This window comes from Physeter macrocephalus, unplaced genomic scaffold (genome assembly GCF_002837175.3).
Source record: "Physeter macrocephalus isolate SW-GA unplaced genomic scaffold, ASM283717v5 random_171, whole genome shotgun sequence".
NCBI lineage: Eukaryota > Metazoa > Chordata > Mammalia > Artiodactyla > Physeteridae > Physeter > Physeter macrocephalus.
The window spans coordinates 11,077-37,829 of NW_021145477.1; the positions used below are offsets into that span (position 1 = coordinate 11,077).

General features: G+C 45.8%; 1 protein-coding gene across 3 annotated transcripts in view; it reads right to left on the reverse strand.

Annotated features, from left to right (window-relative positions):
* Positions 1–10,915: 10,915 nt before the first annotated feature.
* Positions 10,916–26,753, reverse strand: part of SLC25A11 (solute carrier family 25 member 11) — a 23,811-nt gene continuing 7,973 nt past the window's right edge. Inside the window, exons 8-9 of one of the 3 annotated variants that reach the window (XM_055082630.1) lie at positions 12,861–12,892; positions 10,916–12,202 (exon numbers count right to left, since the gene is read on the reverse strand). In XM_055082630.1, coding sequence (XP_054938605.1) covers positions 12,881–12,892 — 12 coding nt within the window. In that variant the 3' untranslated portion in view covers positions 10,916–12,202; positions 12,861–12,880. Of the gene's footprint in view, positions 12,203–12,860; positions 12,893–16,053; positions 16,105–26,753 lie in introns of those variants that run through there. The other 2 variants (XM_028484601.2, XM_028484600.2) reach the window with 2 other exon arrangements.

Below are 26,753 nucleotides of genomic sequence, written 5' to 3' on the forward strand. Positions count from 1 at the left end.
TTAGTGGAGGAGGGTGTTAGTTCCGGGCTGGGTTAGGGACTGACACCTAATCCCCTGACTACCCCTACGGCAGCCAGGGACATCTTGGCTTCTTCCAGAGGCAGCTGCCCCACCCCGAGTCCCCTGCCCTCACCCCATCCCAGCAGCCTTTGCCTGGGCTTCGGCCAGCTCCCCAGCCACAGACCCAATCCCCTCATGACTGGAACAGGCCTGATGCAGGTGGACAGGTCCTTTAAGGAACACCTGGAACCACAAGCCTGGCAGTGGGGGTGTGGAGGGCCCTGCTTTCCAATAATGCACTGGTGTCCTTTGAGTCAGCTGCCCTGTGCAGGTGACATCGCTTGCCGCCCATACTCACCGCCGCCCATACTCACCACCGCCCACAGCCCAGCCAAGGTCACACTAATGCAGTTTCGGTCGGCAGAGTTTGGCAAAAGCAGTGTGTCCATAAAATCTGGTACTGAGACAGGCGGTGACAGGTGGTTAGTCTGCAGTACCAAACTCCACCTGGCAAAGGAGAGGGTGCCACAGTACAGGGCCCACCTCCTCCTGCAGCCCATCCCCATGTCTGCCCGCTCTCAGCCGGTCGGGGGCGGGTGGGGGGGGGCGGGGCACTCACCGGAGACACCAGTTTCTCATCTCTCTGCTGCCACCCTGTGGCCACATATGAAAGTACTGTCTTCCCCACCCCAAACACACACACACACACACACCTTTCAGTCTTTCCTAAGTCTCCTTGGACCACCCTAATCAATCACTGGAGATGCTTATTTAAAATTCAGTTTTCTAGGCTCCATCCCCAAAGAATCCCAAGTTAGTAAGATGGCAGAGATGGGGTGCCAGGAATCTGCTTTATTTAAGAAACTCCCCATGTTTCCTTATGGGGTAGGAAGCACTTTTTCTGCCTTACACACTGCTTCCTCACACCGATCCAGCAAAGCAGTTACCATCGTCCAGAATGTATGAAAGAGGACTCCAGGTCAGGTCCAAGGTCACGTTACTGAGTCCAAGCTCCTACTGCTTACCTCATGACAGGCCAATAAATCAAGTGACAAGTTGTTGGGGCAAGGAATAGCAACTTTATTTGGAAAGCCAATAGACCAAGAAGATGGTGGACTAGTGTCTCAGTGAACCATCTTCCCTGAGTCAGAATTCAGGCTTCTTTTATGCTAAAAGGTGAGGAGGTAGTCCTGCTTCCTGCCAGACTCTGGAGGGGATATGTTAATTTCCTCCTTCCTGGACTTCCCTGGTGGCACAGTGGTTGGCAGTCCACCTGCCAATACAGGGCACACGGGTTCAAGCTCTGGTCCGGGAAAATCCAACACGCCGCGGAGCAGCTAGGCCCGTGCATCACAACTGCTGAAGCCCGCGCACCTGGAGCCCGTGCTCCGCAACAAGAGAAGCCACTGCAGTGAGAGGCCAGTGCAGCGCAACGAAGAGTAGCCCCCACTCACTGCAACTGGGGAAAGCCCGTGTGCCGCAACGAAGACCCAACACACAGCCAAGAAAAAAAAAATTTCTTCCTTCCTGCAGCCACTTACAGGTGGACCCTGTCAGGAAGTTTCCTTGTGAGCTAAACAAAGGTATTTTAGCTTAATGCTCATTACCTGGGAGGCAGGGTTCCCAGAGATGGGCCATTATGTATGATTTAAGCTTATAGGCAACATTCCTTTAGTAATTAATGTAATAGAACACAAAGGTTCTTCCCTATTACAATTCCCCACTGTCAATGATCCATTCCACAATCCTGTGGGAAAAAGGACAAAGACCGCTCTACTACCTGCTGAACAGGGGTGACAAAGAGGTGATTATGGAATGGAATTGATCAGCCTTGGACAGGGACTATTCCTTAAAATCTTCAGTCAGTTGTACAATCCCCTTTCCTTTTTTATCTACAACTGTTTGAACCTGATGAAACCCCTTAGCCCTTTGTTGTCTAATTTGCAATTTAATTTGGGGTATCGGTTCCAGTTCCCAATACTTATCTATTAATTAACTTCGTGCCAGAATTACACTAAATTCCTGTGCTATTTATTTGGACAAAATTAAACAAATAGTTGACCCTTCTTCAGCTACAATGAAATTGTTTTAAGTATTGAGATTATAAAGAGCAAACTTAAGTAATCTAAGGGTTCACAAACCCATTACTCTCTAGGCGTCTCAGAAATTGGGTCATGGGCTTCCCTGGTGGCGCAGTGGTTGAGAATCTGCCTGCCAATGCAGGGGACACAGGTTCGAGCCCTGGTCTAGGAGGATCCCACATGCCACGGAGCAACTAGGCCCATGAGCCACAGCTACTGAGCCTGCGCGTCTGGAGCCTGTGCTCCGCAACGGGAGAGGCCGCAACAGTGAGAGGCCCGCGCACCGCGATGAAGAGTGGCCCCCGCTCACCGCAACTAGAGAAAGCCCTCGCACAGAAACGAAGACCCAACACAGCCCAAAATAAATAAATAAATAAATAAATAAATAAATAAATAAATAAATAAAGGAGTTCCTTAAAAAAAATTTAAAAAAAAGAAATTGGGTCATTTTTTGATGACAGTGGTGCTGCTTTAATCCGAGTGTGATGATGAATCCATGGCTTTACCCCAGCTAGCTTTACAGACAAGTGTGTGGTAAGTAATACCATGTGTGGTCCTATTCACCTTGCAGTCAGCTGAAGTTCAGGCCCTGGTTCTCTCCAGGTTTTAAGGAAGACTCAGTCCCAGGTCAGAATGGATGTAAGGCTACGTTAGTTGGGTAGGCAGACCTGCTGGAGGCAAACTCATGAACAGAGGTTAGTATAGTGCCCAAAGTTTTAATATAATTGGCAATTGCTGGGTCTTTTAGAGCATTTGCAGATTCTCCTGCCTGGGCAGACACCTTGAATGGTCTACCATACAGCACTTCAAAGGGGCTTAATTTAAGCCTGCTTCTGGGAGCCACTCTGATCCCAGAGTTGCCCGGTAACTGGCAAGGCCTTATCCCGAGTTAAATTAGTCTCTCGACAAATTTTAGCAATGCTCCTTTTTAATGCATCGTTCATTTCCTTGGTTTTTCCTATCACTTGTGGTCTCCAGGATAAATATATTTTCCAATTAACTTGCAATGCTTTAATCCAAATTGGGGGATTATTTCCTTAAGGAGGGCTTTAAACACTCCTGAGGCTTTTTCTGTCCAGGTGGGCTATGCTTCCACCCATCGTGACAAAGTGTCCACGCATACTAGCGGGTTATCTGAAATTTCCTGCAGCTCGAGGATTTGAGTAGAGTCTATTTGCCAGGTTCCTCTGTGCCGAGTCCCCATCTGGGGAGGTCTGAAACCCCACTCTTTGGCCCTTCTTTGTCCTTTTCTACACAGGAGATCTTGCCCCAAAAGACGGACTGGATACTCTAGCATCTATAAGAAACTATTTCAGGGTAGGGTTCCCTAGTTGGCATTCTAAAGGTTGTAAGAATGAGCAATTTTGTACCCCTCCAAGGACTCCTGTGACTCGGATGGATTGAGATGTTTTCTGTGCCACCTTGGTGTTTACCACAGAGTATGCTGCACCTGTAACAGAAAGTTAATCGGCTCATTCCCCACTGTCAATTTTACCTGGGGCTCCTGTGGGGAAATTGGAATTGGGTACCTCAAGTCCAAGGGAGCCCCCCGCCCTTCTTGTTTATCAGGGTGTTCCTCTCTTTCTACCATCTGAGAGGCTCCTGACCTTTATTGGTTTCCTTCCTATTTAGCCTATGGCAACCTTTTTTTCCAGTACCTTTCCTCCTTACAATAAGTGCATTTGTTCCTTTCCCAATGGTGGCTGACCTCTCTTTGGGTCACTCACCTTCTGGCGAGTGCCAGTGCCAGAAAAATGGCGTTGTCTTTTGCATCTTCTTTCTTCTGTTGTTGTTCTCTGTTGTTGAACCCTTTAAAAGCAAGATCTACCAACGGAGAAGGGTTCGTTCCAAATTTACCATCTAACTTTCGTAATTTTCTTCTTATGTCTGGGGCTCTTTGCCCAATGAAGATCAAATTTACCATTCCAGTACTTACAGGGCCCTCAGGGCCCTGATAAATCTTCATTTGGTTTCTGCTGAATTTCTTGAATTTTGTTCAAAATCTTGCTTGGATTCCCCTTTTCAAAGCCAAGATGCACTGGAGGTAGTGCTCCGATAGGGGCATTCCTCTCTCATCAGGGTCCAGTGGGCTTCAGGTGTACCATGTGGGTCTGTTAGGTGGAGTTGCTTCCCTGGCCTGATCAATGACCATTCTCCTTCCATATAGAGGATCCTCCCTATGAACAAGTCTGAGGGGGAGCAAGGACTCTACATCTGTAGAAGCGTGGTCTGCTGGCCATTTGCGTTCAGGCCCCTATGGGATAACAGCATAATGGAAGTTGCCCTGCCCCAGGAGTGCCTGCTGGCCCAAATTGGGTCGCATCTTAGATGGTGATACCAGACCAGGTCCCTGTGCCCCAGGAACTAACACACGATTTCTTTTTAATATAAATTTATTTATATATTTATTTTGGCTGCACTGGGTCTTCGTTGCTGCGCACGGGCTTTCTCTAGTTGCGGCGAGCGGGGGCTACTCTTCGTTGTGGTGCGCGGGCTTCTCACTGAGGTGGCTTCTCTTGTTGTGGAGCACGGGCTCTAGGCGCGCGGTTTTCAGTAGTTGAGTGCGGCGAGCGGGGGCTACTCTTCGTTGTGGTGCGCGGGCTTCTCACTGAGGTGGCTTCTCTTGTTGTGGAGCACGGGCTCTAGGCGCGTGAGGGCTTCAGTAGTTGTGGCTCACAGGCTCTAGAGCGCAGGCTCAGTAGCTGTGGTGCACGGGCTTAGCTGCTCCGTGGCAGGTGGGATCTTCCCAGACCAGGGCTCAACCCGTGTCCCCTGCATTGGCAGGCGGATTCTTAACCACTGCGCTACCAGGGAAACCCCATTCCCTTTTTTTTTTTTTTTTTTTTTTTCGGTACGCGGGCCTCTCACTGTTGCGGCCTCTCCCGCTGCAGAGCACAGGCTCCGGACACGCAGGCTCCAGACGCACAGGCTCAGCGGCCATGGCTCATGGGCCCAGCCGCTCCGTGGCATATGGGATCTTCCCGGACGGGGGCACAAACCCGTGTCCCACGCACCGGCAGTTTCTTTACGGTGCGCGGTCCTCTCACTGTTGCGGCCTCTCCCGCTGCAGAGCACAGGCTCCGGACACGCAGGCTCCAGACGCACAGGCTCAGCGGCCATGGCTCATGGGCCCAGCCGCTCCGTGGCATATGGGATCTTCCCGGACGGGGGCACAAACCCGTGTCCCACGCACCGGCAGGCGGACTCTCAACCACTGCGCCACCAGGGAAGCCCCCCCCATTTTTTAAAGACATAAATACAAGACAAAACAAAGAGCACAGGCACTTCCCTGGTGGTCCAGTGGTTAAGACTCTGCCCTCCCAGTGCAGGGGGCCCAGGTTCAATCCCTGGTCGGGGAACTACATCCCACATGCCGCACCTAAAAGAGCCTGCATGTGGCAACTAAGATCCAACGCAGCCAAAAACAAAACAACAACAACAAAAACCCCAAAAAACAAAAACACCCAGCACACACAAACCAGCACATCCAAAGAAATGAACCAGTTCACAAATCGGGTAAAAGCCCACCAGCTGTTTCCTCTTATCCTCTTTCCAACATGGTACCCCACTCAAATCCAAAACAAATTGGCTTATTCTAGAGAAAAAAGCCCCAAACAGAGAGGAAATAAAGTTTCCAACCTTACATACTGGAGTGACTTACCCTACTGTATGGAGCCCGTCAGCTCCCAGATGTTGATTCCTTTGTTCCAACTGCCAAGAGCTGGGGCAGCCAGTGCAGCTTCAGGGAACTTTAAAAGGAATATCCTCAGGACAAGCGGTCCCAGCAGCTGCTAGGGCCTTACCCCAAAATTCCCCAAGCAGAGCTGGCTGGCCACGAGCAGCAAGAGCCCTGGCTGGCTTATACTGCTTGCCATACGACAGGCCAGCGGATCGAGTAACAAGTTGCTGGGGCAGGGAATCGTGACTTTATTCAGAAAGCCGGCAGACTGAGAAGATGGCAGACCAGCGTGCCAGTGAACCATCTTCCCTGAGTTAGAATTCAGGCTCCTTTTATACTAAAAGAGGAGGGGGTAAAGTCCTGGTTCTGGCCAGACTCCGGAAGGGATTTCTTCCTTGCTGCAGCTATTCACAGGTGGGCCTGGTCAGGAAGTTTCCTTGTGAGCTAAACAAAGGTATTTTAGCTTCATGCTCATTACCTGGGAGGCAGGGTTCCCAGAGATGGGCCATTAAGTATAATTGAAGCTTATAGGCAACATTCCTTTAGTGACTAACTTGTAAGAGAATACAAAGTTTCTTCTGCCCTACTACAGTCACACAAGTAGATTGGCAACAATGCAGGAGACTTACTAATAAGGCCCTACTGTGGGGGGGTGGACGGACGACGACCGTGGCGGGGGGGACACGGGACACTCTACTCAGTACTCTGCAATGGCCTATGTGGGAAAAGAATCTAAAAAAGAGTGGATATATGTCTATGTATAACTGATCCACTTTGCTGTACACCTGAAACTAACACAACATTGTAAATCAACTATACTCTGATAAAAATTTTTTAAAAAAGAAAGCATAGGGCTTCCCTGGTGGCGCAGTGGTTGAGAGTCTGCCTGCCGATGCAGGGGACACGGGTTCGCGCCCCGGTCTGGGAAGATCCCACATGCTGGGCCCGTGAGCCATGGCAAAAAAAAGAAAGCATAGAGATTATACCTGATGATATTTACACTGAAAAAACAAGAACAAGAAACAAAAACAAAAAAATGCATGAGAATTATAATCAGCTTTTTTTTCTTTCTTTCTTTCTCAGCTTTTTTTTCTTTCTCTCTTTCTTTTTTTTTTTTTCTGGCCATGCCTCGCAGCTTGCGAGATCTCAGTTCGCCAACAGCAGTGAAAGCCTGGAATCCTAACTACCAGACCACCGGAGAACTCCCTATAATCAGCTTTACTGATCATGGATACCTGTGCTCGTTTCACAGGTCACAAAACCCTTTCATCTCCACCATTTTGGGATCTCCTTCTTCTACTTCTGAGCGCCTTCATAACCGCCCACCTGTTACAAGGAAGAATACTGAATGTCCACACAGCTTGTCCATTTCGCCACATGTCCTTGAAGCCTTGGCTCCCACTGTTAACTACTTTTTCATTGCTTGTTTTCCACTTCAGACGCCCAGAAAGACTCTCCTTGGCCCAGCTCACCTCCTTGCACATGGCTGCTACGGGTACTGAATCTAAAATCTGTGCTGCTGCTTATTCCACAGCCTCTCGGTGAGGGCTGGGCCAAGGATTGTTGTGATAAGTACAGATATTTATTTAAACATTAATAGGCACCTACAAGGTTCCCTGCACAGGGCCAGATGCTCTGATTAAACAGATGAATAAGCCATGGCCCCAAGGAGGAGGGAGAGACCTCACAGGGTGAAAAGCAGAAACCATGGAGGCTGTAGGTAGGGTCCCGTGTCACTTAGCTTCTTTGCATTGCGAGAGTCAGATCCACCAGCTGGGTTTCCTGTAGGTTTCCACATGGACTGGGACAACACGGACCAATGTCAGAGGCCAAGGCAGCCCTGGGGACCCATCACTCCTGCCTCTGCTCTGTCTGCTCTGGGCTCCTCTCACACCTGCCTTTTCTCTCTACTTTGTATATCCTCTTTCTACTGTGTGGTCTCTGCTTTCTCGTGGCTTCTGCATCATTGCATCTAAGGTCTCGGCCACAAATTGACCTCGGCTTTTCTCTTCAGGTGCAGCCAATTCAGCCTTTGCTGCCCAACGCCATGAGGCTTCGGGTGCAGGCTTGGAAGGGTGCTGGGGTGGGCCTAGGACACCCCGTTTACCGAGGGTGGTGTGTGTGGCCACTCGACCAGTGCCTTCCATCCCTTACCAACCCAGCCCGCCTCCTACACATTTAGCTCCCAAAACACCCTGTCATGATTCCATTCTCACTGCCACAACTGAAGATGCACTCTATCCTTCCCGGCAGGATTGAAACGTGATATCTTGCTGCCAAAAGTGATGGTGGCAGGGGCCCTTCAAAAAAGCTCTCAACCGCAGAGTCCGGTGTCCTCAGGTTTACATACAGTCTCCTCCAGGTGTGATTTCTGTCCATTCCCCAAACTATGGGCTAAATCCTCAGTTTAATCACCATCACTACATCATGTATAAACGATACATCACACACACACACACACACACACACACACACACACATCACATCACATAAGATACGATAGTGGGACAAAACCACGCTTGGACCAACAACCTGCATGTCAGAGTAGCCTGGGGTGGAGGAACAGTGAGTAGAAAGCCTCGTCCCTGATGCCCAAACCCAGGTACTGCAGCCTGGGTCGCTGGCCCCAGGCATCTATCAAGTTCTACAGGAGAGCGCTTTGCTGCAGTCCTCGGCCAGGGCTGTAACTCGTGGGTGGAGGTCTTGCTCAGACCAGTGAATCCTGTGGGCATTTCTTGCAGAGTCAGCACATCAGAAAATCTGGGGAGTCTCCAGGAGAGGCTCTGACCTACCCCCCGCCCCTCCCCCACCCCACAGTGGTCCCTTCCTGCCAGTGCTGGGCCCGGAGCTGAGCTAGCATCTTTCCCGTGTTTGCTCAGGGTGACCATTGCCTGAGGGCCTGAGACGCCGACACTGGTGGAGTCAAGCACCTGATCTAGGCCCGGGTTCTGTACGTTATAATGAAAATTCCACAGAACCTCAGTGGGCTGCCTGGCACTTTTGTTTCTGGGGATGCCTTGACTTCCAAGCTGGAGCCAAAGATCTCAGCTCAACAGGAAGCCGCTCCCTTCACCTCCCGGCTCTTGGCTGGCAACTCGAAACAGCTGCGCTGCCCCCGGCTGCCAGGCCTGCCAGCTGGGTTCCTTAGCCATCAGCACCTCACAGGGGAAACGTCCCCAAGCTGGCCTGCCGAGGCCCCACCACAGGCAACAGAGGGGCTCCTTTTCCTTTCATGAACAGGGAGAGTGGGTCTGGCTGAGCCAGGACAGGGCAGTGATTTCTAGGCCGTCTCCCTCACTGGGACCTAAGCTCTTGGATCGCTGAGAACCCTTGCTGGGTTCCTGTGTTCACGGCACGTAGCACAGAGCCTAGGACATAACAGGCTCCATAAACGTTTACTGGATAAATGAGTAAGAATAAGTGAATGTGTAATCTTCCCAGCACCCTCCCTTCTACTGAGAAGTGTTCTTCTCAAACCATGTGACCCCAGAGGAACTGCCAGGTACTTAGAGACACCTCCCCCACCCGGCCCGAGTCATGGGTCCAGGGCAGGACACCTGACCCCAGCCGGACTAAAGAAAGTCCTTCCTGGGAATTTTGTTAAACAGGAACTCAGGAAGTCAGTCTCTCCCTGCTGTAGGAGACGCAAGACGTGAAATTCAGATGCATGAGGCAGCCACGTTCATTCCTTGCATTTTATGTGGAGTAAGAGAGAATGTGGCTGATACTCAAAGACGGACGAGTAGAGACAAGAAAGGGCCTCCAGCATCCCAGCCCTTGGTTCCAAAAATTCCTGAGGCCCAGCTGTGCTTGTCTCCTCCTGCAGGCTGGTTGCCCAACGATTCCTTTGATTGAATGAGGTACCTCAGTGTCTTTCCAGTAAATCCCCCTTTTCTTGGCTTAAAAATATTAAGATTTAAGAAAAATAAACTGAGGGACTTCCCTGGTGGTGCAGCGGTAAAGACTCCACGCTCCCAATGCAGAGGGCCCAGGTTCGATCCCTGGTCAGGGAACTAGGTCCCACATGCCTACAGATTCTGCATGCCACAACTAAAAATTACCCTGCATTCCACAACGAAGATCCCGCATGCAGCAACAAAGATCCCGTGTGCCACGACTAAGACCCGGCGCAGCCAGTTAAATAAATAAATAAATAAATAAATAAATAAATAAATAAATATTTTTAAAAATTTGTTAAAAAAGAAAAAAAAAAGAAAGCGCAACAGATATAAAAGAAAACAAAAATGCCCAGAAAAAAACCTCTCTGACAATAAAAAAGCAATACATGCCAATGCTAGAAAAATGGAAGAGTCCAGAAAGAAGCAGTGAAAATCAAAAACTTTCCTCTTCCCAAAGGTTAACAGCTTCCTGTAAGTCACATTCTCCTAGACCAAAGTCCAGCATATGTGTGTGAATATATGTACGTATATATACATACATACATGTTTACTTATTTATTTCACGTATACAAGAAGCATCAGAGTGTGTTTACTATTTTGTAACTTTTTCTCACTCAGCGTATTGTAGAGATTGGCTGGTATCATCATACCCAAGTCTTCCCCCTTCTCCTTAACCACTGCAGTGTTCTACTGCATGCATGTACCATAGATAATTTATGCAGTTCCCAATGGATAGACATTTAAGAAGCTAACCATTTGGGGTTTTGCAATCACATACTATGTAACCATATGCATGCATTTATCTTTGGCAGACCTTTATCCATAGGGTAAATTTCTAGCAGTGAAATTGCTAGGGCAAAGAGTTCATGCATTAAAAAAAAGCAACTACTGATGCCTTTTCCCATGTTGTTCTCCAAAAAGCACGCACACACTTACATTCACACCGACACAACATGAGGATACCTGTTTCTTCATACCCTCCCCAGGACAGCCTACTACCAAACTTAAATTTTTTTGCCAAACCAACAGGTGAACATTGCTGTCTCATTATTTTGATTTACATGTCTTGATTAAGAAAACTGAGGTTTTTTTCAGCAGTTATCTTGGCCATCTATATGTATATATTAAAAAAAAAACCAACTGTTCATTCATATCAATGAACAAAATAATATTTATTCTAATATATGAGAATCTGAAATATAATGAAGAAAAAATATTACACCAATGTTGAAAACTAGGGGACTTCCCTGGAGGTCCAGTGGTTAAGACTCCATGCGTCCACTGAATGGAGCACGGGTTCAATCCCTGGCTGGGGAATTAAGATCCCACATGCCATGGTGTGGCCAAAAAAAAAAAAAATTTTTTTTTTGAAAACTAGGTTAATCAAATAAATGCTTTGGGACAACTGAAGAACCAATCATCAAAATAGCCACCAGACCCTCATCTCTTCCACCAGGTGGATCAGATATTTGAATGTAAATTGAAGCCAAGAAAGTCCTAGAATGAAACAAGGATTGATGTATTCATCATCCTGGAGAGGTCTTTCTTCCCTTCCTGGAGCCCAAAATCAGAGGCCATAAAGAAAAAGAAAAAAAATGCAGAAAGCTTCTGTAGGGTCAAAAAATCAAAGGCAAGCACATAACAAAGTGGGAGAAAATACTGGCAACCAGTGACATCTCCTTTATTAATAAAGTGCTCATCGAAGCCCTAAAAAGCTGACAAGGTGGTGAACTCACTTGGGCTGTTGTCTCTGTCCTCAAATGTAGACGCTCTGCTATAAAACTGTGAGAAACCCCTGGGGAGAGAGGAGGTGGTTGGTCCTGGTGTCGGAGGGAACTGGCAGCCAGAGCAGAAGGGTGGCTGGCTCCATTGGAAAGAGATGAAAAGGGTAAAGAGTCATAATAAATACCTTCAAAAAGGGAGGGTGGAAATGAAGGGGTAGCGGAAAGAGGGAGAGAGAGAGGAAGAGGAGGGAGGCAGCACAGCTGTCCCCTTGGGGGACCCTTGAGAAGCCGGGGACGCTGAGCGCACCCAGGGTGCCCGGAGGCCCAGGGTGAAGGGTTCGCTCTCCCAGGGCAGCGCTCTCCGTACCGACTTGGGTAAAGAAGAAAAAAGTCCTTGGGACTTGGTACAGGAAAGAAAGTTCATACTCGTCTTGTTAAATGAGATTTCCAATCAACTTTTTAAAAATTAATTAATTAATGTTTGGCTGCTTTGGGTCTTCGTTGCTGTGCGCGCGCTTTCTCTAGTTGCATTGAGCCGGGGACTCTTCATTGCGGTGCGCGGGCTTCTCATTGCGGTGGCTTCTCTTGTTGTGGAGCACGGACTCTAGGTGCACGGTCTTCAGTAGTTGTGGCATGCGGGCTTCAGTAGTTGTGGCTCATGGGCTCTAGAGCGCAGGCTCAGTAGTTGTGGCGCACGGGCTTAGTTGCTCCAAGGCATGTGGGATCTTCGCAGACCAGGGCTCGAACCTGTGTCCCCTGCATTGGCAGGCGGATTCTTAACCACTGCATGACCAGGAAGTCTCTCCAATCAACTTTTCACTTCAGGACAGAAGACAAGAAAATGAATCAGGAAGGAAAGTCTCAGTATCAGCCAAGAACCGAGAGCACCTTCACGGGAAGTTTCTACACCTCACGGGCCTGGCTTCAGAGGTGATGCCACCGTAGATGCGCCCCCGGGATTCTGCCAGTTTTGAAGGCCCAGGAGAAAATGATTCAAAGTCAGAGAAAAACCACTAAGAACTCCCAGGTCCTGATAGCCTGATGAAATGGGACTCCTCAAGCCAAGAGGATGCAAAAGGCAATTAAAAATGAAGTGTGTTAGATCCAGTGGTTCATAATCCTAAACTCTCACTATTAACACTCTTAGTATTTATACTATTAATATTAAAAGTAGTGGCGGGACTTCCCTGGTGGTGCAGTGGTTAAGAATCCTCCTGCCAGTGCAGGGGACATGGGTTCGAGCCTTGGTCGGGGAAGATCCCACGTGCCATGGAGCAACTAAGCCCATGCGCCACAACTACTGAGCCTGCGTGCCTAGAGCCGGTGCTCCACAGCAAGAGAAGCCACTGCAATGAGAAGCCTGTGCACCACAACAAAGAGTAGCCTCAAATCGCGGCAACTAGAGAAAGCCTGCGCGCAGCAACAAGACCCAACACTGCCAAAAATAAATAAATTTATAAAAGCATGCATTTCCTACCTGACCCAGGAATTCCATTCCTAGGACTTTATCTGAGAGAGAGAAAAGCTTATGTCTGCCAAAGATTTGCACTCAAACCAGATCAAGCATTGCTTGGCTGCGAGGACCGATAGGAACGGGCACAAGGGAACAGATGAAAATGTTGTCTATCTTGATGGGGTGGTGATTACATGGATGGACACATTTGTCAAAACTCATGGAACTGTACACCTCAGATCTGTGTATTTCTCTGCATATATAAATTATTTCTCAATTTTAAAAGGTTATTAGGGAATTCCCTAGCGGTCCAGTGGTTAGGACTGGGCGCCTTCACCACCAAGGGCCTGGGGAACTAAGATCCCACAAGCCACGTGGTGTAGCCAAAAAAAATTAAAAAGGTTATTAGTTTAAAAAGTTAAAGTAAGACATTGTTTAAACGCACAATAGAGGACTACTTACAGAGCATTTATAGAGCATAGACCTCAGTATTATAATTCTGAAAGGCCATTTTAAATACAGTCAGCCCTCTGTATACGTGGACACAGAACCTGTGGCTACAGAGGGCCGACTGTATATACCGGTACAAAAACGGGGGAAATATCAGTAAACTGAAGCAGAACGAAGAAGTGATAAAGAATAGCTAGTGATGAAATGGTGAAAGATCTCTCCTCCCAGTGAACCCACACCCAGGTAGCTTTATGGATGAGTTCTACCAAACTTTCAAGGAGCAGATCATCTGTATTTTATATAATTTGTTCCAGAAAATAGAAAAAGAAGGCAAGCCAACCAGTTTTATAAAATTTTTACTCCAGCTAAGGACATACAAGAAAATAAAAATATAGGCTTCACTCACTTAGGAACATAAATGTGAAAATCCTATATAAAATACGGGCCAACCAAATCCAAAGTTTATTGGAAGAGAAATTATCCAATCTGATTAAGTCAAGTTTGCCCTGGGAATGCCAGGATGATGTGCCACCCCACATTCTTCCTCCCTGACAGAACCCCATCTTGCTGGGAACAGCGTGTGTGCCCCAGACCCAAGGGCTGAGTCACCATTAGTCACAGCCATTCCCTGCTCCCCTGCCAGACACTCAGAATGCAAACCTCTCTTGCAGCCAGAAGCACCGTGATCCGTTTCTGACTAATGACACCAGGACACGTCAGCTGGGGGAGGAGGCGTCTGTGAAACTTTAACCTTTCTGGTGAAAGGAGAGTCACTTATGGTTAAGCAGTTTTGTGCTTCTTTTCCTGCTCTTTCCCTTTCACCACCAGATTTATGCCTTTGAATGTGGTAGCCAGCTTGCACTCGTGAGGTGATTAGCATGAGGACAAAAAGCCAGTGTGCTGAGGATGGCAAAATAGAAAGATGGACTCCTCCTACTGGATGACACCATCAAGCTGCTGGACCTACCTGAGATGGTCCATCTCCAGGCTGCTTGTTAAGAAGTTACTGCCCTTTGGGAATTCCCTGGCAGTCCAGTGGTTAGGACTCCACACTTTCACTGCCAAGGGCCCGGGTTCAATCCCTGGTTGGGAACTAAGAACCCTCAAGCCACAATGAGCGGCCAAAATAAAGAAATAAAATTTTAAAAAAAAATTAGAAGAAGTTACTGCCCTTAGGTTTTAAGATACAATTGCTGGTATTCTGTTACATGCAGCTGAGACCATTCGTACCAATTCAAATGGTTTATCACCAGAAAATCTACCACTATTATTAATTACTTTAGTGGAATAAAGGAGAAAGAGCACATAATTTGAAATAGGAAAAGCTCAAAATGCAATGCCTAATTTTAATCTTTAAAACTTCAGAAAACTAGGAATAGAAACAACTTATCTATGTTGAAAGACCATATATTAAAAACTTGTAGGGGGACTTCCGTGGTGGCGCAGTGGTTAAGAATCTGCCTGCCAGGCTTCCCTGGTGGTGCAGTGGTTGAGAGTCTGCCTGCCAATGCAGGAGACACGGATTTGAGCCCTGGTCCGGGAAGATCCCATATGCCACAGAGCAACTAAGCCCGTGCACCACAACTACTGAGGCTGCGCTCTAGAGCCTGCAAGCCACAAGTACAGAGCCCGCATGCTGCAACTACTGAAGCTCACAGGCCTAGAGCCCGTGCTCCACAACAAGAGAAGCCACTGCAATGAGAAGCCCATGCACCACAACGAAGAGCAGCCCCTGCTCTCCACAACTAGAGAAAGCCCGTGCACAGCAATAAAGATCCAATGCAGCCAAAAATAAACTGATTAATTAATTTAAAAAACCAAACCTATAGGGGACTTCCCTGGTGGTCCAGTGGTTAAAATGCCATGCTTCCAATGCAGGGGGCACGGGTTCAATCCTTGGTTGGGGGACTAAGACCCCCCACATGCCTTGTGGCATGGCCAAACGAAACAAAACAACCCTATAATTAACATATTTAATGATGCCCTCCCTGTAAACCTGGGTATAAGATGGGATTGCCACTACTGCAACATTGGGGGTCCTGACCAATGTGCTAAGATAAGAAAAAGAAATAAGCAGTATAGAGACAGGAAAGGTAAAGGTAAACCTGTTGTTACCTGTGATGATATGATCACCTATGTAGAAAATCTATCAGAAACAATAAACAAACTATTAGAACCAATAGGAGAGTCAGGGACTTTGATGGCTACAGGAAAAATTTAATACTAATAGCTCTCCATTACAATTTTAATCAACTAGGAATTATAGAAAACAACAATAATTATAATTATAGAAAACACTCACAATAGTAATAAGATATATAAAGTATTCAGAACTTAATTAAGAATGTCCTTTACATTTACATAAAGTGTTTTTGGAAAAAAATTGAAACTGTTAAAGGACATAAAGTGTCAGTATAAATAGATCAACTATTTGTTTGGATGGGTCAACTCAATATTATAAAGATGGTAATTCTCCCTAAAATAATATATAAGTTATATTTTCAGGGACTTGACAAACTTATTCCAAAATGTATATGACAGTATAGAGGTACATGAATAGCCACATCGGTTTTGAAAAAGAAGAAAAAAGATGAGGGAATCACCCTGCCAAAGAGTAAAACATATCATGAAAGCCATAGCAAACAAACAAACAACAGCAAACACACACACACACAGTTGGTATTGCTTAGTAACTGACAAGAGGAGGAAACTGACCAGAGAGTGCAGAAACAGCCCATGTGCCTACGGAAGCTTGATATAGGATAAAGGTCGGTGGGATCAAGGTAGATTAGCAGATAGGGTATGTAGCCACCTCATGCTATGGAGGAAAAAAGAAAAGAAAAAGCTATATCCCTACCTCATACCATATACAAAAGTAAACTCCAGAGAGATTAAGGACTTTAAAACATATGGTAAAACTACAACGCTAACAGAAGAAAATGTAGGAGAGTATTTTTGTGACCTTGAGGTGGAATCTTCTTAAACAAGATACCAAACCCACAAACCATAAAGGGAAACATTGATGGATTTGAATACATTAAAATTAAGAATCTCTGTTCAGGAGCTTGGGGTTTCTTTGGGCCTGAGCCACTCATCTCCTTGCATGGTCCTGCAATAAACCTTTCTCTGCTCCAAAAAAAAAGAATTTCTGTTCAGACACACAGACATAGAGAACAGACTTGTGGTTGCAGGTGGTGGGGGGAATGCATGGATTGGGAGTTTGGGATTAGCAGACGCAAACTGTTGTATAGAGAATGGATGAACAACAAGGTCCTACTGGGGACTTTCCTGGAGGTCCAGTTGTTAAGAATCCGCCTTCTACTGCAGGGGACACAGGTTCGATCCCTGGTGGAAGAACTAAGATCCCGCATGCCTCGGGACAACTAAGCCCACGTGCCGCAACTACCGAGCCCGTGCAATCTGGAGCCCAGGCGCCACAACTAGAGAGAAGTCCACATGCCGCAACAAAGAGCCCACTGGCCACAACAAAAGATCCTGCAGGATGCAACTAAGACCCGACACAGCCAAATAAATAAATAAATAAAAGAGGTCCTACTGTATAGCACAGGGAACTATATTCAATATCCCGTGATAAACCATAATGGAAAAGAATATGAAAAAGAGTGCATATATATAGATACAAAACTGAATCACTTTGCTGTACAGAAATTAACACAACATCCTATATCAACTATACTCCAATAACATAAATTTTTTAAATAAATAAATAAGAAGAGTTTCTGTTCAACAAAGGACATCACAGACCCTACCCATTGTTGTCTGCCTCCTCTGCTTACGTTCATTCACTTACTCGATAAATATTTATTAAACACTATGCCAGGCACTGGAGCTACAACAGTGAACAAAATACACAACAGTGACCATGATCCCTGCAGAAATGTGGCTGCACTGGTATTGTTGAGCGACAGAGCAGGGCGAGTACATTCTCCAAAAATGGCCTCTTTTCAGCAAAATGTGCAGGTAGTATTTTGGCAGGATCGTTGCTAAGACTATAATAAAAAGACACTAGAGGAAGCTTATAAAAGTGAGGTATGAGACACAGAGAGAGAAGCCAAGGAGGTGTTTTATTTGATATGGTCATTCCCTTCAATCCATGCAGCAGTTTCTACCCCTTAGAGCACGGGCCATGTTTCTGAGTGCCTGCTGTCCCAAAGCTTGCCGTCTAGAGGGGTAGACAGACATTAAAACAAAGTATCATCATAGCTTTGGCAGGGTTGTAGGGAACTTACATGCAGTAACAAATTCAGTCTAGGGAGCTCAAAGAACATTTACCCATCTCTCCCAGAAATGATCCAGAGCTAGAGCCACCAAACCATCATAGCCCCCCCGATGGAGCACTCACGCTTAGAGTCCGAGAGGCCCCAGGGGCTGGCCCAGCTAGTGGCTTTACCATACAAACACCGGATAGAAATATTCCATTCCACCTGCTGACACTCAGGTTCAGTTCCATGAAACCCCACTTCTTTCTTTTCCTTCCCTCCTTCCTTCCTTCCCTCCCTCCCTCCCTCCCTCCTTCCTTCCTTTCTTTCGGCTGAGCCAGGTCTTAGTTGCAGCACACGGGATCTTCGTTGCGGCATGTAGACGTCTTAGTTGCAGCATGTGGACTCCTTAGTTGTAGCATGCAAACTCTTAACTTGCAGCATGCATGCGGGATCTAGTTCCCCAACCAGGGATCGAACCGGGCCCCGTGCATTGGGAGTGCAGAGTCTTACCCACTGGACCACCAGGGAAGTCCCGAAGCCACACTTCTGATTCTAATTTTTGCTTTAGTTGGGTTCTTTTGGTTACAAGGAAAAGGAATGAAGTTAAATCACCTAAAAACAGTTTCTCAACCTTCACAGCCATAATTGATTCGTGCAATGGGTGATCCTGGCTAAAGTTTGATTAGGAACCCGATATTTACATGCTATCAAAGTATCTCCCCACAAAAGTGCTTCTTAGTTACAAAAGGAAAAATAGTATCTTGATAATGGAGACTGGGTGGATTCCCCTTAACCAAACTCCCAAGGTTTTAACATCACCAGTAATGGGTCAAATTGATATAACATATCTCCTGAAATAATGCAATGAGAAAGACACACCACTTGTAATATTCGTGCCAGAAAAACAACCCAAATCCAATGGTGAGAAACATCAGATAAATTGAGGGAAACTCTACATAATTGAGGGCTATTCTGTGTAAGTACTGGATGATAGTTTTCAAAAATGCCAAAGTCATGAAAAATAAAAACAGGTTAAGGAACTAAAGGAAACTAAGAGATATGGTCCTGGATTGGATCCTGGACTGGGGAAAAAAAGCTATAAAGGACGTATTTCAGACAACTGGCAAGATGGGAAAATGAACTATGTACTGGATAATAGTATTGTATCAATATTAAATTTCTTGAAATTAATAACTATACTGCAGTTATGTAAGAAAATGTCCTTGTTTTTAGGAAATGTTAAAATATTAGTGGTAAAAGACATGATGTCTCCAACTTACTTCCAAATGGTTCAGGAAAAAACACGTAAGTGAGAAAAAGCGATAAAGCGAACGAGACAAAATATTAACAAACGGTGAGTCCCAGCCAAGTTGATACATAAAATTAACCATCACAATATACATGGGATGTTTACTGTCAACTGCAATAAATTTAGAAGTTTGTAATAAAATGTTAGCCAGATCCACCTGAGAGCTTTCTGCTCCTGGGATGATGGAATAGATTTACTTTTTCCTATTCCACCTGCTAAGTACAACTAGACATTATATATAAAACAAACATCAAGAGACGAAGATGGAGAGAAGAAGGCAGAAAGGCTAGGGACCTCGGGATCCAAGGAATAGCACGAAGATGGTGAATTCCCTGGGTTTTCTTTTTGCCTCGAATGTCCCAGACTTGGAGGTAAAGAAATCAGCAACCTGGAAACACCACAGACACAGCCCCAACAAAAGCCTGCTCTCTCGAGCCAAAGGGGCAGCCTAATAAGACAGAAAACTTTGAAAATAACCACTTGATTCCAGCCAAATATTACAGAAAAATTTCGGCCCCACCCACACCCATACCAGCAAAGACCAAGTGATGAGCATAGATTTCCACCCTCCCCAGGCTTGGCACAAGGCACCCCAACATCTCTGCCAGGGTGGTTTCTAAGAAGGCCAAGGAGGGTGAGGGGACTTTCACCCCAGCCCGCTGGTAATGAGGCCTCTCACACTCAGGGTCCATGGAGACTACGTGGGAGCCTGGACTTCATCCAGACTGGCAGTCGTGAGGCATCCCTGCTGGGGTGGTGTCCGAGGAGCCCTCCTGGAGAAAAAACTTTCACACATTTCTGCAGTACTGAGGCCATTCTCACCCAAGGGGCAGTGGAGACCACGTGGGGAACTAGAACTCCCACCCTCATCCATGAGATGTCAACAGAGGCTGAATGGGAAACCTGAACTTCTGCCTCCACCTGGCAGTAAAAGTAAAAAGGCAGCAACACCCTTTTCCCTGCCAGAGCAGTGGCAGAAAAAGCCAGCTGAAACAGAAGGGTTAAATAAGATCCAGAGTCTCATAAAATAACTTTAAGATGTCCATATTTCATTAAAAATTAGTCATCATGGGGCTTCCCTGGTGGCGCGGTGGTTGGGAGTCCGCCTGCCAATGCAGGGGACACGGGCTCGAGCCCCGGTCCGGGAAGATCCCACATGCCGCGGAGCAACTAAGCCCGTGCGCCACCACTACTGAGCCTGCGCTCTAGTGCCCGTGAGCCACAACTACTGAGCCCGCGTGCCACAACTACTGAAGCCCGCGTGCCTAGAGCCCGTGCTCCACAACAAGAGAAGCCACCGCAGTGAGAAGCCCGCGCACTGCAACGAAGAGTAGTCCCCGCTCGCCGCAACTAGAGAAGGCCTGCATGCAGGAACGAAGACCCAACGCAGCCAAAAATAAATAAATAAAAATTTATTAAAAAAAAAATTTAGTCATCATACCAAAATCTGGGAAGAGCTCAAACTGAATGAAAAAAGCCAATCTGTAGCTGCCACCACACAAAGGACAGAGATGTTAGGACTATCTGAAAAATATTTGAAAGCAGCCACGATAAAATGCTTTAACAAGAAATTATGCACATGCTTGAAACAAATGAAAAAATAGAAAGCTTCAGCAAAGAAGTAGAAGATCTAGAGAAGAACCAAATGGAAATTTTAGAGCTGAAAAATATAATAACTGAAATGAAAGGTCAGGGAACAGGCTCAACAATAGAATGGAGGGGACAGAGAAAAGAATCAGGGAGCTGAAAGATTTAATAATAGAAATCACCCATTCTGAATAACAGAGAGAAACAAGACTAAAAAAACATAGTCTCCCATGGGAGCTGTGGGACTATAACAATACTATTGTGTCAACAGAGCCCCAGAAACAGAGGAGAAAGAAAGAGGATGAGGCGGAGACAGTTCTCAAAGAAATCATAGCTGAAAACTACCCAAATTTGGCAAGAGACATAAACGTACACAGGTAAGAAGCTGAGCAAACCCCAAACAGGATAAAGTCAAAGAATAACCCAAAGATAAAGCCCCCCAAAATAAACATGCAACTACCATATGACCCAGAAATTGCATTCCTGAGCAATTTTTTCCCAGGGAAATGAAGACTTATGTTCACACCCAAATCTGCACATTAATGTTTATAGCAGATCTATTTGTAATGAGCCAACAGCTGGAATTGGTCCACACGTCCTTCCACTGGTAAACAGATAAACTGCAGAACATACATACTAGGGAAGACTACTCAGAAATAAAAAGAAATGAACTCCTGATGCACACAACCTGTACGAATCTCCAGAGAATTATGCTGAGTGGAAAAAAAAAAGTTCCAAAAGGTTATATACTGTATGATCCCATTTATATAACATTCTTGAAAGGACAAGATTATAGCAATGAAGAACAGATTAGTGGTTGTCGGCGGGGGGGGGGGGGGGGGTAAGGAGGGGGGGGGAGGTAAGGAGGGGTGGGGAGGTAGGAAGGAAGAGGGTGACGCTATCAAAGGGCAACATGAGGGAGCCTTATGGTGACGGAAATGTTCTGACAGAACAATGTCAATATCATGGTTGTGATATTGTATGTACTACAGTTTTTAAAAAATATTTATTTATTTGGCTGTGCAGGGTCTTAGTCGCGGCATGCAGGATCTTTAGTTGCGGCATGTGGGATCTAGTTCCCTGAAGGGGGATCAAACCAGGGCCCCTGCCTTGGGAGCACAAAGTATTAGCCACTGGACCACCAGGGAAGTCCCTGTACTACAGTTTTGCAAGATATTACCATTGGGGAAAATTGGGTAACGAGTACACGGAATCTCTGTCTTATTTCTTACAACTGCATGTGAATCAATAATTATCTCAAAATAAAAAGTTTAATTTTTAAAAGTCTACCTGAAATTTTAAAAAATATCTTTGTAAATAATTCTACTTTTAAAAAAAGAAAAGAAAAAATAGAAAATACAATCTTTAAGCCCATTATGTTGCAAGTAACAATTCCAATACCAATCAGTTTAAGAAATAAATAAGAGGATTTTTGGCTCACTGAACTTCAAAATTGGTTTGATACAGCATTTCAATGATGTCAAGGAGATTTCTTTTTCATTATACCTCTCCTGACATTAGCTTCATCCTAAGGCCAGATCCCCTTGTGATCACAAGATGGGTGCCAACAGCTCACCTGGGGTTACATATTTCCTTGTCTACAGCCAGATAAAGTATGTATACCTCAAGCATCCAACAGAAGTCTTGGGCTTCATTATGAAAGGACCAACTTACTTCCTGTGTCTGTGCTTGGACCAATCACTCTGACCATGGAATACCCTGACCAGCTTGTATCAGGGTACTTGTCAAAGGGGAGGAAGTCTAGTGACTAACTTAGGTTAACCTCACTCATGCAGCTGGGATAGAGTCATTCGCACGAAAAATTCTAAGGATGGGGTAGGAGTAATTTCTCAAAAGAAAAAAAAGAGGAAAAGCTGAATGGGTCTCGAGTAGACCTCCAATTAACGACTTCTGCTCAAACTCTTTAAAAATGAACCACACCAGAGCCCTGAATTGGATTTCTTTGGATGCATGCAACAGAAATCAACTCTACCTAACTTAATCCAACACAGACTTCCTGGAAAGATGCAGAAGCTCACGGGGTACAAGTGAACACTGGAAGTCCAGGACTGCTCAGGAATTAGGTGAGGCTGACGAGTTAGTAGCAGGAACTATTCTACAGCTTTTCCTGAGCACTTTGTTGAAATGAATCAAGTCCAGTTCTATTTTCTCTTTTTTTGTCACCTCATTCACCATTTGAAATCCTAGGAGAGGGAGTATGGTTGTCCATGATTAGGTCACATCTCTGGGCTGAACTCCGGTGGTAACAGGAAGGATCTAGTGGAAGGAACTTCCAAAGACATTTTGGTTTCCAAAGCAAGAGGCCAGAATACCTACTCCCATCAAGTTTGCACTAATCTGGGGAGGTGTAATCTCTTAAAAGGAAATGGGGGTCCTCTTATTTTAGAGGAATAGATGCTGGATATAAAAATTACAAATATTCATCTTAGGTATTAGATGATAAAAAATGTGAGATGGCACAAAGCAGCACTCAAATGAAAAGTATAAATTAAGTGAATTTACCTGAAAAGCAAGAAAGATTGAAAATAAGTCAACGAAGATTTCAACTCAAGAAGGTAGAAAGAGAACATGAAAATAAGCTCATCAGAAACTAACAAAATGTTGTAAATCAACTATACTTCAATAAAATAAATTTTAGGGACTTCCCTGGTAGTCCAGTGGTTAGGACTCCGTGCTCCCAATGCAGGGGGCCCGGGTTCCATCCCTGGTTGGGGAGCTACATCCCACACGCCGCAACTAAGAGCCCGCATGCTGCAACTAAAAAAAAAGGTCCCACATTCCCGCATGCCACAACGAAGATCCCGTGTGCCGCAGCTAAGACCCGGCGCGGCCAAGTAAATAAATAAATAAACAAAAATATTTTTTAAAAAGACAATCCTTTAAAAATAAATTAGTTAAAAAAAGAAAATAAGCTCAAAGTATGGGAAATTATTAAAGATAAAAGTAGACATCTGTCATCAAATAAAAAAACCCAACAGGGCTTCCCTGGTGGCGCAGTGGTTGAGAGCCCGCCTGCCGATGCAGGGGACGCGGGTTCGTGCCCCGGTCCGGGAAGATCCCACGTGCCGCGGAGCGGCTGGGCCCGTGAGTCATGGCCGCTGAGCCTGCGCGTCCGGAGCCTGCGCTCCGCAACGGGAGAGGCCACAGCAGTGAGAGGCCCGCGTACCGGAAAAAACAAACAAACAAAACAAAACAAAAAAACCCAACAATTGACTAGTAAAAATAATAAATCTGGTTCTTTAGTCCAATAAAATAGACCAATCTTTGGCAAGTCTGGTGAATAAAGAAAGAAGGGCAGGGAGGAAGACAGAAAAGAGAAAGAGCAAAAATACAAATAAACAACATTAGCGGTCATAACTACAGATATGGAGATTTTAACAAATGATAAAAGTATAAAATGCTCAACCTTGCAATAATAAATTGAACTGCCACATGAAATAGATATTTTATTAGAAAAATATCAGTTACCAAAATTGACTCAAGATGTAGGAACTTCAACAGACAAACAATTAGAGTAGGAATTGGAAAGGTATTCAAGGAGCTTTCCCCCAAATGTCATCAGGTCCAGACGGTATTATAGGTGAATTCCACCAAAACTGCATGGAAAATCCCTATGATCTCTAACTTTTCCAGAGGCTCTAAACATTTCCAACTTATTTTACAAGGCCAGTATAACTCTGACAACAAAACAAAAGAACAGAATAAGACAAAGGCCCCTCAAAAGAAATCTATGGGCCACTCCTATTTTCTAACTTTGATGTAAAAGTTCTAAATAAAATGTGAGCAAACCAATCTATAATTATATTTAAAGAATAATTCATAATGGCCAAGTAGGGTTAATCCCAAACATTCAAAGATGCAAAATTAGAAACAATTCAGGACATCAACATGTGAAGAAAATAAAACATTAGGACCATTTCAGTAGGTGCCAAAGTATATGAATCTCTTCTCTATGTCTGCAAAATCCTTCAACTTAGAAATCTTTGGAGAAGCAGAACCTGCCTCCTATTACAGAAGCTGAAAATGCCAGACACTTGCTTTCCCAGACTCCCTTGCAGCTGGGTCACAGGTACAAGACCAATCAGACTCACACCCAGACTCTGAATCAGGAGCTAGTATCACAAAGGGGTAGGGATGATGCAGGATTCTCTCTCTGCAGCGGGGAGGCTGTGGTAACACTTTCCTGGCTCAGCAGCTTCAGTGGAGCAAGCTTCAGTGACCTGGTCTTGCAGCAGGAGCAGAGATTTGCTCACCAGACTGGTTCTGCAGCCTGGTTCTGGGCACTGCTCCTAGCTACACAGTCCCACGTCTGGTTCTGTAGCCCTCACTGAGAAGTCTGTGAAGTAGCCAACATATTTTTATTTTTATTTTGGCCGCACCACGTGGCATGCAGGATCTTAGTTCCCCAATCACTGTCCCCTGCAGTGGAAGCATGGAGTCTTAACCACTGGACTGCCAGGGAAGTCCAAAATGTATTTTTAATAAATTCCTTTTCAGCCTAAATTAGGCAGAACATTTCCCGTTACTTACAACTAAAAATCCTAATTGGTGCCAAAGTGGCAAAAAAACCAACCGCCTTAGGGGCCTTCCTCCACGTCAGGGCCTCTGTCTATGCAGCTCTCCCCTTCACTTCTTGCCGCTTAGTGCCTCATTTCCTCCATGTTTTCAAGTACTTTTTGCAGCTGGCAAATTATATAAATGGCAAGTCTATGGATTAATTGCCTCTGGCTCAAGTGTCCACCCCTTGTCCAGTCACCAGTCAGCAGATAGGGGCAGGCTCATGCGGCTGCATGGTGCCCCTTCTAGGGACAGTTGATAGGACATTTTCATCGTTGGAAGGGGCCATGGACCAACAGATATGATGGCTGACTTTCTGAAACAGGCACCTAACCTGGTCTCGGGAAATCCTAAAAGGCTTTCCAGAGGAAGAAATTTGGGGCTGGAACTTTCCAGATAAGAAAGAGTTAGGCAGAAGGAGATAAAGGGTGAGAAGAAGGGTCCCGGCACAAGAAAGAGAATAACCTAGAGTGAAGGGTGGAGTGTTAAAAGATGGCGCTGGACAGGTGGGCAAGGGTCAGATCACGCAGGACCCTGTAGGCCATGTTTAGGGATGTTAGACGCCCTCCTGAGGGCCACACGGAGCCACTGGTGACTTTCAGGCAGCGGAAGGAAACGAGCAAATCTACATTTCTGAACGACCACTTGGGTGGGGAGAAGGAGGGGAGTTAGAAAGTTGGGAGAGCATCAGGGAGGCTGCTGCAGTGAAGCAGTGGAGAGAACATGGCACCCTGGACAAGGAATGGTGGCAGGGGGGATGGGAAGGGGTGGGTTTGAGGGGCATTAGGAGGTAAAATCAGGGACTTCCCTGGCGGTCCAGTGGTTAAGACTCCACGCTCCCAACGCGGGGGGCCCGGGTTCAATCCCTGGACAGAACTAGATCCCGCATGAGGCATCCAGTGAAGATGAAGATCCCACATGAGGCAACGAAGATCCCGTGTGCTGCAACTAAGACCCAGCGTAGCCAAATAAATAAACGAATTAATTAATTTTTAAAAAAAGAATTCTTAAAAAAAAAAAGGAGGCAAAATCAGCTGGACTTGGTAGCAGGTTGCATGTGGGAATGGAGGCGGGGGAGTTAAGGACGACTATCAGGGGATTTTGTCTGTACTGGTTGAAAGGCTAGATAAATGAGTGGATGATAGAACCACTCACCAGGTTGGACAACACAGGAGGATTAGCTGTTTGGAGACAGATGACGAGCTCAGTTTTGAACATATTGCTTCAGGGCCTTTGGGAGAGCCAAGAAATCCAAAAGGCAGTGGGACATATGTGTTCAGGTCTCAGGAGAGGGGTCTGGGCTAGAGACAAAGATTTGAGAGTCACTTGGGGACAGGTGGTGGTCGAAGGCAAGGGAATGGATGAGGAGACTCTCAGGTGTTTGTGTAGCATAAGAGAAGAGGAGGGCCAAAGAATTCTGGGGGCATGTTAATTTTTCATGAAGGGCAGGGGAAGAAGAATCCGCAAAGGACATTGAGAAGGGTCAGCCAGAGAGGCAAGAGGAAAACCAAGAAAAAATTACTCTCAGATAAACAACAGGGTCCTACTGTGTAGCACAAGGAACTGTATTCAACAGCCCGGGATAAACCATAATGGAAAAGAATATGAGAAAGAATGTGTATACGTGTATAACTGAGTCACTTTGCTGTAACAGCAGAAATTAACACAACATTGTAAATCAACTATACTTCAATAAAAAATAAGCTTAAAAATAAATTTAAGGGCTTCCCTGGCGGCGCAGTGGTTGAGAGTCCGCCTGCCGATGCAGGG